The sequence below is a fragment of the Phocoena sinus genome, chromosome 10, assembly GCF_008692025.1.
Source record: "Phocoena sinus isolate mPhoSin1 chromosome 10, mPhoSin1.pri, whole genome shotgun sequence".
NCBI lineage: Eukaryota > Metazoa > Chordata > Mammalia > Artiodactyla > Phocoenidae > Phocoena > Phocoena sinus.
Genome location: NC_045772.1, coordinates 33,972,202 through 33,983,778, shown reverse-complemented (window position 1 = coordinate 33,983,778; position 11,577 = coordinate 33,972,202). Strand labels below are relative to the sequence as shown.

Genomic DNA, 11,577 nt, shown 5'->3' with positions numbered 1-11,577 from the left:
AACATTAAAATATAAACAAAAGTACCATTAACTGTGAACTGATACTCAACTTCAGAAGTTAAAATAAATGTAAGTGTGTATTAGAGTAAAAGTATGCTATGTGTAAATCAAAACTGCCAAAATGAGTTTTTGAACATTGTTTTCCCTCCAGAGGATAAAGGGAGCAAAAGAGGAAGGTAGCCAAAAAGGAAACAGGAAGACCTGCTTCAGTAACTGGACATATTGATTTAATTGGCTAAGAAGTCCATATGCTAATACTCCTAATAATCAACCATTCCTTTTGTGTTTTGGTAACATATATCCTCATACAATGTATATCAAATGGAATTTTTTGATTTACATCAGATACTTCAAAGTTTCCATTTTTGAATTCCCCTAGTCTTACGTAAGTAACACATTGTCTATTTTGTTTAAAATATCTAATATCTCCTCCAACATCTAGGGCTCCATGATGCAAAATGTCATTTTGTCGATCTTCTGTTCCAGTATTCACTTTAATTCTTTTGATTACAATTGGATTTTCAAATATAATCACAAAGACATCTCCTGTTGAAGGTGATTTTCCCCAAAAGTATTCATCAACACTACTATAAGCCTTGCTTGCATCATAATTTTCAAAAACACTCATGTTGGTATATAGACTTGCAGGAGGGTTATCTGGGATATCAAATGGCTCCTCTTCAAAATCATCATCCTTCAGCTTATTCTCAGTTCCTTTATATGATGAGTAATAACCCATGTGCTGAAAGAGAGATGGTTTAAAACGAATCACATTTTTCTGAGCCAACAGACCACGGAAATGAGTCAGTAGCCAATCACAAGGCATTTCTTGATAAAACATTAATAAAAAGTGCGCCAAACGTGGGAGATCATGAGAATGATAAAGTTTTCCAATATAGCCAAGTTTAGAGAATTCAAGGGTTACCCAGTAAGTTCCTACCAGGGATGTAATGACTTTCTTGATGGCAGTAAAGAAATTTTTTGAACAGCGAACATCATCTTCAAGCATTACATAATAGTCTGAAATATTGGCACAAAAATTAAGCAAAAAAGCATAATCTACATTTTGCTTGGAACGAAATCTCACTCTGTCTTCTGGATCATTGTAATTTCTTTTAAGGCCACTCAGGATTGGGTAATATTCCTCTGGAGCATGTATAACCATTAATCTTCCTGCAATAATATGGTGGGCAAATTTCTGTGTAATATCCTGTAACATCACCTCACGCCAGGATGAATTAAAGTCAGCTAGATGAACCACCACTGAAATTTCCTTCAACTCTTCATAGCTGGATTGCTCAAAAATTGACTTGATTGTCTCAAGTAAATAATTTCCTTTTTTTCGTCTCACTGATGAAAGGCCAATTGTAAGAAACCCTGAACAAAAGAATTCAGAAGGAAGACAAATTAAATGTGAAATTAGGTTTTGAATAACACAGAAAAAAAAGAAAAACAGTTCTTTTCAATTAAGCCTGCTACTCTATTAAGTAAATCTAAGTGAATGATTATACATAGAACATTTTGTCATTAAAGACTTATGCTAAATATATAAAGGTTATAGTACTTTATATATAATTGATATTTTCTATGGAAAAACTGCACCTTAAGCACAATGATGTATGAGCTCTATTGCTTAAACATTTGTTTATGAAATAAGATATATGGTTTAAAGTGTTCTGCAGCTCAATATTCTCATATACGCCCATTAGAGAAGATATTTAAATAACATTGACACTGTTCTTTTTTTTTTTAAAAAAAAAAAAACCTGCAAAAGGAGACAGGAATTCATCCAGTTAAGAATGACAAACTAGTCTCAAATGATGAAAAAGAAAATTAAGGGTCACTCATTCTTTTAATCACCTTTAAGTTTTTCATAGAAAACATGCCATATATTTGCATCTTTCTTTAATCACTGTTATTATCTTGTACCAGAATAATTCATAACTGGACTTCACAATTTTATTTTGAAATTTATCTAGTATGTTAATTAGAATGAAAACAATATCATAAGCTATTTTTGAAAACCTGCATTATTGCTTAAACGTATGATGTATCGTTCTAAGACATAAATATTACTGATTTCTTTTTTTTTTAGCTGCCAACACTTAAAGCTTTAGGATATTTAAAAAAATAATCCTTAAGGCCAACTTTTACTAAAAATTCAAAATATCTGGTAACACTGTGTCTTCAATATAGAAAGCAACATTTATCTTGGGCCAGGTAAAGTTATATCCTCAAGACAGGCCATGTTTTCTCCAATTTACTATAGAACTCACCAGGCTCACTCTCATCCTGTTACTATAGGTCTCTAGATTTTCCATCTCTGCTTAAATGGGTTTTGTCATCAACTATAAGACTGAACCATCAGGCGTGGTTGTGCTCCTACCAGACATTGTCTGGATGTACCACAGCTTTCTTATCCATTTATCTACTGAAGGACATCTTGGCTGCTTCCAAGTTTTTACAATTATGAATAAAACTGCTATAAACATCCATGTGGAGGTTTTTGTGTGACATAAGTTTTCAACTCCTTTGGGTAAATAACAAGGGATGTGCTTGCTAGATCATGTCATAAGGGTATGTCTAGTTTTGGAAGAAACTGCCAAACTCTCTTCCAAAGGGGCTGCACCATTTTGCATTCCCACCACCAACAGAGGAGATTTCATGTTGCTCCACATCCTTGCCAGCATTTGGTGTTATCAATGTTTTGCACTTTGTTCATTCTAAAAGGTGTTTAGTGCTATGTGATTGTTTTAATGTGTACTTCCCTGATGATACATGATGTGGAACATTTCTGAATATGTTTTTCTGACATCTGTGTATATTCTTTGATAAAATATCTGTTAATGGACCAAAGACCCTAACAAAGACCTTAACAGATATTTCAACTGATTTCTTTTTTTTTTTTTTTTTGTGGTATGCGGGCCTCTCACTGTTGTGGCCTCTCCCGTTGAGGAGCACAGGCTCTGGACGCGCAGGCTCAGTGGCCATGGCTCACGGGCCCAACCACTCTGCGGCATATGGGATCTTCCCGGATCGGGGCACGAACTCGTGTCCCCTGCATGGGCAGGCGGACTCTCAACCACTGCGCCACCAGGGAAGCCCTCAACTGATTTCTTTATTGTAAAACACATTTTGTAGTAATTTTGTCTGGTGAAATTTTTATTCAGATATTTGAAACCTAAAATTAGAAATTAGATATTTTTAGAGAATAAAATAAAACCCTGTGAAATGGCAGTTCACCTCTGAGAAGTGTTAGATGTCTTCTAATTAAAATGTTTTCACTTTTTAAAGCTCTCATTCTCACCATGACTCAGAACTGAATAAAATTTCAGAGCCACCATTTGGAAAATAGGGAAATGTTTATATTCACCAAGATCACTGTTTCAAGACAGACACCTACATGATTTGATTTGCGCAATACTGAAAAAGCCCCTTCCAAGAAAAATCTTTTTTACTAGTCCATTAGAGAGGTAGAAATTTACATGTTTCATTGAAATACCTGGGCTTACGATCCTGTCTTCTACTGAAAAGCTAACATGTTATCTGTTACAATTTAACTCAAGACACCAGTCCTCATTAATACTCAATAACAGCCAATACTTATAGAATACTTTCTACATAAAAGGCAGAAGTCTGAGTATTTTACATGTAATATGCATCTTGAATATTCAAAACAGTCTTTTGAGGTAGCTTTGCACTTATCAACATTCCTGTTTTATAGATAAGGAAACTAAGTCACAGTGAGACGAGGAAACTCGTGCAAGGTGTAATACCTAGTAAGTAGTGTGTAAGAGCAGTAGACATTTGAAATGGAAGAAAGAAAGAGCTAAAGAAAGCTGAATTGTTACAATTTCCTCAACCTGGTGATCACAAACTCATTTGCATAAACACTTCTTAAGAGGAAACTCAATTTTTGTGGTCTCCACACGATCTACTAAGAAGTTCATGATATCATGGTGTATCACTTATTCTAAAACTCATATTTTTCACACAGAAATATTTTAAAATCAGGTTGCATATCACAACTGATGGCATCTTACAACTTAAAACTGATAATGCTTATACTTTCTTAGTGGTACATCAATTAGATCATGATACTTTCTGTAATCTATAATGTCTTGAAATCCATGAAATGTAGTATGTTACTTCTTGGATCCAAAGTGTCTATAGTGGATTGAATGGTTTCCTCCAAAATTTCATGTCTACCTGGAACTTCAGACTGTGACCTTATTTGGAAATAGTCTTTGAAGATGTAATTAGTTAAGGATCTCGAGATGAAATCGTATCAGATTCAGATTAGGCCCTAAATTCAATGACTAGTGTCCTTATAAAAATAGGATAGGACACAGAGAGACAAAGGGACGAAGGCCATGTGAAGATAGTGGCAGTGATTGCAGTTTTGTTGCCACAAACTAAGGAATGCCAAGAGTGACCAGAAACTGAAAGAGGCAAGGAAGGATTCCCCTCTACACAGAATGTGGTGCTGCCAGCACCTTGGTTTCAGACTTCTGGCTTCCAGAAACATGAGAGAATAAATTTCTGTTGTTTTAAACCACCTAGTTTGTGATATTTGTTATGGTATCTTAGGAAACAAATATAATGACTTTCACTACTTCAAGCTGGTGCATGTCATAAAAACCAAACCAATGTTTGAAACTGTATTACTATGGGAATAATTTTTTTTTTTTTTTTTGCGGTACGCGGGCCTCTCCTGTTGCAGAGCACAGGCTCCGGACGTGCAGGCTCAGCGGCCATGGCTCACGGGCCTAGCCGCTCCACGGCATGTGGGATCTTCCCGGACTGGGTCACGAACCCGTGTCCCCTGCATTGGCAGGCGCACTCTCAACCACTGCGCCAACGGGGAAGCCCGGGAATAATTATTTTTAAAAGCTAACTTTAAAAATTTTAAGTCAATTGATTTTTCCTAGTCTCTCTACATGGTACTATAGCAAACTGTTAAAAAGTTCATGTCACAATTAGGCATTTAATTTTTTTGTTGTTATTAATGGAATTGGATCGGTGAATAATTGCAATTTGTGAAGAAACACTGAACTATTTCCCAAAGAATATATTATATTAGTAAAACCCATAAATTTTATTGTTATACAAATGAAGAAAGTTATCATTTTAAAACAAAATATTTTATTGTTCTTGATTTTAAAAGTCTAAGGATACTTACGCTTTCTTTGTAAAGGCATGACAGCTAAGAAGCGATAGGTGACATTGATGGCTCCTGAAAAATTAGATAAATCTTTGAAAGTATGCACATAGCGTTCTGGATTCAGTTGATGTGTAGATGTTTCCCTTACAAGTTGTTTGTCTCCTTCCTGAATGCCAAGAAGAAGGCAGAGAAAACAAATAAATAATAGATGGTCATGGATTAAATAAACTTTCTCCTTACACAATAAATATATGGGTCTGATACATAATATGGGTATTATATAAATCTCAGTTACTGGCACCACAAGCTGTAGATAATTATCTTTACCCTGAATTCCTACCTAGAGTCTCTGTTCCAGTTATATTCCACTTTTTATACTATGCTTACAATTGCTTTTCTACAGCATACATCAATAGTGGCATTCTCTTGATAATAATAAAACATTCTCTTGATAATAATAAAAAAAATCTCTATTTGAAACTCCCACTGCCTTCACGTTAAAATTCAAATTCTTTACAATAATTTAAGGATCTTAAAACTTGACAGTAATCTCTTTTACAGTTTCATGTAAAGCTAATTCTCACTAGATTCCCCATATTTGAGTCATATTAAACTATTTACTCTTCTTCAAGCCCTATCAAATAAAAGACCACACATTATTTTTATGATTTTGAAATTTTAGGAATGATTAGGAGGATGTAGCAGTGAACATAACAGTTGGAGTCTGGATAACTTATTAATCAAAAAATTTTAGTCAGTCACTTATGTGGCCACTATAATTGAAGGCTGTTGAGAATGGACAGACATGGTCCTTGTGACATGGTAGTCTTTTTTTCAAATGTCTTCAAGATAACTCAATTAGGATACATTTGTACAAAGTCTTCAAGGAAATGTCTTTAGACCTTATACTAGTCTTTTCCATGATGTTTTCTTGTGGGTGTAGAGGGGGAGGGGGAGTATTCCGACGGAGGTGAAGTTTGGTCCTTTTTTATTTAAGACCCCCATTATCGATCTGATACTGGAATTATGTCATTCAATCTTCAGGATGGTTTATATTCAAGAAAACGTTCATATTCAGCTTTAAAAATATCCTGTCAATCAGTAATTGCTTTGTTTTATCTCTCTAATATAAGTTCAGTTGTAGATTTTGATTATCTAATCACCATTTGATCAAGCCTCTATTGGTTATACATTACCAGCAAAATGACTTGCTTGGCTTTTGTATATGGTTTAGTACCACTGGTAGAATATTAGGGCAACTAATTAGGAAGAAACATTTCTTTTTTGGCAAAGTGTCTATTGTGCTGTGTGAGTTATGTGGATATTTCTACTATTCAGTATAAGAATGGCATGTCAGTCATAGGCATGCCATTAAAACTACAGAGAAAGTGAATGCATTAAATAAACTTGGTCCTCATGTTTTTGGCTGTGGTCAATAAAACTTTAATCAATTAAACCCTGTTCCAAAATATTAGAAAGGATTCAAATACAAACTTTACCTCAACTGGAACATTCACTACTTTGTGTCAAATTTAAATATAAATGGAAAAGTTGACTACCTCAAACTTTTAAATCTACGGCAGGGCTGAAATTGTCTTAGAATAAAAATTGAGAGTAGTGAACCCTGACTGGGAAGAGCTATCAACCTGGTCCCTGATAAATGAAGATTCATTCTGAATATCTCTTCTGTATATTCAATTATGTTTATGAACCTATAGTTGCTCTTTAATACTGTATTTCTATATTTTATATTGACTTGATGATTTAGATAAAGAAAAAATACTTTAGTCTGATTTATAATGTATTTGCCATCTGTAAAATTATAGAGTTTCAAAATACATGATATTAAACTTAGGAGGCTGGTTTTCTGATAAATGTACTCATTGAATATCCATTGAATTCTGATTATTTTAAATTCATTGCATATAAGTATTTTCATCTTTGTATTTCTGAAAACCTAAAAAACATCATGAAAGTTTTAAAATGAACAAGTTTAGGATTTCTAAAAGGTAACCAGAGACTCAGTTCTGCATCAGCTACTTTAATAGTAATGTAATGGTGTACACAGTCAATAGGGTATAGAAGAAATATCTATAAAAATCACAGTAGTCACAACACTGAATTGATTTTACCATTCTGGTCTTATGTGATTTCACATTCTAACAGGATACTGAATATCTCTTTAAGAATTATATCGTGAACACGTAAAAAATCCAAACTTTTTCTGTGATAAGATAGAGTACATTCATCCTGTTTGAAGGACATAACAGAATATAAAATGAAATGAAACTTACATGAAAGCACTTTATTAAATTCTCAAGAACAGGTTTCTTTACACTTTTCAGCATAAATAAATCATGCAACTTTCACCTGAGTCTGTCTTGTTGGCTGCTTTCCAGAAGCATCTATCTGAACAGCCAGGCTCTCCCTGGATACCTTCTTTCTGTAGCTACTATGTTGTAGTGTATTTCTCAGTAATAAGACAAAGCTTTATGACAATCATTTTCTGGATAGGAAGGCAATTCAATGGACTAGCTACAGACTAAATATATACCCTGGTGGCTACTTTGAAGATGCTCACAGCCGAGAGGCTAAGTTGATTGGATATGCAGTGTCTCTTCTACTTAGTTTGCCTTGTAATACTATTTGTCTCTTACACTGAACTTGGCTTTCTTTCCCACTGAAAGGCACATATGCCCCTAACATGTAAGCAATACACTAAACTGTTACATGCCCAGATTTGGGGGCCACTGATAGATTTTCTAGCAAGAAGAGTACAATAGATGTGCTAAATAACTCCAGAGACCTTACTACTGTAATTGTTTATCTGATTTCTCTGAATTATAACTACTATTTCCCCCTGATTTAAGAAAAACAGAAAAAGGGGCTTCCCTGGTGGCGCAGTGGTTTGAGAGTCCGCCTGCCGATGCAGGGGACACAGGTTTGTGCCCCGGTCCGGGAAGATCCCACATGCCGCAGAGCGGCTAGGCCCGTGAGCCATGGCCGCTGAGCCTGCGTGTCCGCAGCCTGTGCTCCGCAACGGGAGAGGCCACAACAGTGAGAGGCCCGCGTACCGCAAAAAAAAAAAAAAGAAAAACAGAAAAAGAACCACCTGCTAATGTCTCTGCTTAGAAAATGGCATGCATTGTGATATTTTGGAGTCAAGAAAGAAAATCAAGTCAGATAATTTTAGGAAAACTGAACAAGCACAGATAAAAGGGTTGAAAAGGGAGAAGTATTAAAAAGAAACTGCATTATATCCTAGTAGGAGGCCAGTTTTCCATGGTTATTAGACATTTTTAGAAGAACAATTTTAATTTTACACAAATGATTTAACAAATATTTCAAATATTTATATATATTAAGCCTTGGGATAAAATTTAGCTCAAAATGCAATTAGGTAAAAAACATCATCTAGTAAACAGTGAAAAATTAAACTAATAAAAATATTGTCATTGAATTGTCAATATGGGGGTATGCTTGTATTTAAAAACCATTTTAACTCACCTTTTCTAACTTAATATAAGTATTTAAAAATAATTTCAATTTTTAAAGCTAAGAAGCAAACAATCTCTTCTCGCACCTGGGATGATTTGCAAATTTGACTAGATATATGGCTAATGTAGCAAGAAATTTTTCATTGAGAAAGTACTCTTTAGTAAGAGCTACTTCATTAAATCACACTTTTTAATTAGGTGGCTAGGACCTATGTTTAGATAGAAATGCATAAAGAGAACAATAGTGTTTGACTTTCTTATGGATATATACTCTATTAATTCTTACACATTTTATAGTGAATTTGAAGCTGTTCTATTCCAAAAAGACATAAGGATGTTTGCTGCATACAATAATCTTTTGTCTACTTAAAGTTAAATACTGAAAATTCACTTGAAATTGTCTTATATGCATCATTATTGAATACAACAAGCATCCTGCCAATACCATGTTTTTGATTTACAAGATGTGATATACTTCTACCAGTACATACAGATGCAAGAAATAAATTTTTATCACAAAATTAAATCATTAATCAAGAGCTCCTCTATGATCTTTAACTCTATTAATTAAAAAATAGCTGGATCGGGCTTCCCTGGTGGCACAGTGGTTGAGAATCTGCCTGCCAATGCAGGGGACACGGGTTCGAGCCCTGGTCTGGGAAGATCCCACATGCCGCGGAGCAACTGGGCCCGTGAGTCACAACTACTGAGCCTGCGCCTCTGGAGCCTGTGCTCCGCAACAAGAGAGGCCACGATAGTGAGAGGCCCGTGCACCGCGATGAAAAGTGGCCCCCCACTTGCCACAACTAGAGAAAGCCCTCGCACAGAAACGAAGACCCAACTCAGCCAAAAATAAATAAATAATTTATAAGAAATAAAAATAGCTGGATCACCTGGGCCTTGCTCTACTGTTCTTAAATTTCATAAACCTAATAACCAGTTTAAAAAAATCTAAAATGCATATCATTAGTAAGTTTCTCCAGTTTGCTATGTTTACCTAAATCATGCCAAGTCAAATTCTATTAACTGTGCTAACTTCAGTATTATGAATTGACTAAGGATGATAGAATGAAGAGTCCACAAGATTAAGAGCTATACTTGAAAGTAAAGGCTTAGGCAGAGTCAAGATCTAGGAATCTGACAGAACTTTGCCATCAAAGAACAATGCTAATGGAAGCAAGGTGCTTTACAGAAGACTTCCTAAGAGGATCTACACAAACTTAGATCATGTGGTTGGCTCATAGGATATATTTAGAATAGTATCTGGCAAATAGTAGGTAGTTACCAAATCATGTTCAATTAATAAAACATTTTACTAGGAAATGCTCTTTGTAGTTATTGTCAGATTCTCTCTAGCTAAGATATTAATTGAAACTTTTAGCATGCTTGTATGATAGAATGTATTTTCAGGTCCTCTATCTGTCCAAAGGCTTTGATTTTCTGAAACATGTGAACAGGAATAATTGCATAAAAATTAGAATTTTCCCAGATATCTTAAGCTCAATTCAGATAGAAAAAGTGAATTACTCTCCATATTACTTTCATATTACTCTAATCAGACGTGAAATTATATAATTATAACAAAAATGAATAATAGAAATAATTTGAGTTCTCACAATTAGTCAGAATGTGTCCTTTTGCATACTTTCATAATTCACTTAAAATTCATTCATAAATTATCTAGTAATTTTACCATTTTTAAACTATTGAATAGCTTTCACATAATATTATCTTTAGTTCTTAAGGATCTATATTACTTTTCAGTGACCGTAAATGTATAACATGGTGGTCATTTAGTGTTATTCCAAATCCAAATGAGATGTCACACATTGTAATAAAATGTTCCTTCTTAACAAAATAGCACAATTAGTATCACTAGTTAGACAATGGGATTAAAAAATTTTTGATAATACAGAAAAGTAGAGAAGGTAAGGAGTAACACCTTTAAGCAAATTTTGTTTATTCTATTTACAGCAGACCCTTGAACAACACAGGTTTTAACTGCGCAGTTCCACTTATAAGTGGATTTTTTTCCAGTAAATACGTAATACACTACACGACCTGAGGTTGGCTGAATCTGCTGATGCAGAAGTGTGGATATGGAGAGCCAACTGTAAAGTTACACACAGATTTTTCTGAGTGCCTAGAGGGTCAGTGCCCTTAAAACCCACATTGTTAAACAGTCAACTGCATTTCAAATTAAAGCTCACAAATTACAATGATTTTATGCAGTATTAATTCAGATAGGGATGATAGCTAACTTATTTGGAATTAGAGATACATATTTGAACCACTATATATATATATATATATATATATATATATATATGGCATTAAAGAAAACATTGCAACATAAACCAAAACAATTGTAATGTTGGTAATATATAATTAATATAAAAAGTAGCTAGATAGGAAATATACATGTTATAATTTTGCTTAAACTAAGGCTATTTCAATAGCCTGGGACTGAAGTTAGGTTACAAGTGGACTGTCTGGTTCAACTTAGGCTTTATTCTGAACAAAAAATAATCAACCTCCAAGACTTACCATAACATAGCTATCTTCAATGTACAAGTTCATAAACAGAAGGAAAATGACAAGAACTCCCAAGAATGAGACCGTAGAACGTTTTCGCAGGCATCGCATTTTATCTAGTGTATCAAAAATATGTTTCACTTGGTGAAATTTAAACATTCTCTCCTGTAGAAAAGAGGCACAAAATTATTAACAATTAATTTTGTATGCAAATATTTCTTCATCGTATCAGTCAAATCCAGGCCTTTATAAAATCTCACTATTCAAATCTTGGAACCAAAATTGTTTCCAATTTCACAATAAATTTGGCACCGGCTATTAATACATTAACAGAAGGATAATGCAGTGGTTTATATTGATGTAGGGTAAGTAAAAATGAAG

The 11,577-nt window shown here is 34.2% G+C and overlaps 1 protein-coding gene across 1 annotated transcript; it reads right to left on the bottom strand.

Annotated features, from left to right (window-relative positions):
• Positions 1–235: 235 nt before the first annotated feature.
• Positions 236–11,364, bottom strand: MGAT4C (MGAT4 family member C). The gene is made up of 3 exons (XM_032646589.1): positions 11,209–11,364; positions 5,183–5,330; positions 236–1,377 (listed from the first exon to the last, which is right to left on the bottom strand). Exons 1-3 carry the CDS (start codon positions 11,353–11,355, stop codon positions 236–238), a joined length of 1,437 nt encoding a protein of 478 aa, XP_032502480.1. The 5' UTR covers positions 11,356–11,364.
• Positions 11,365–11,577: the final 213 nt, after the last annotated feature.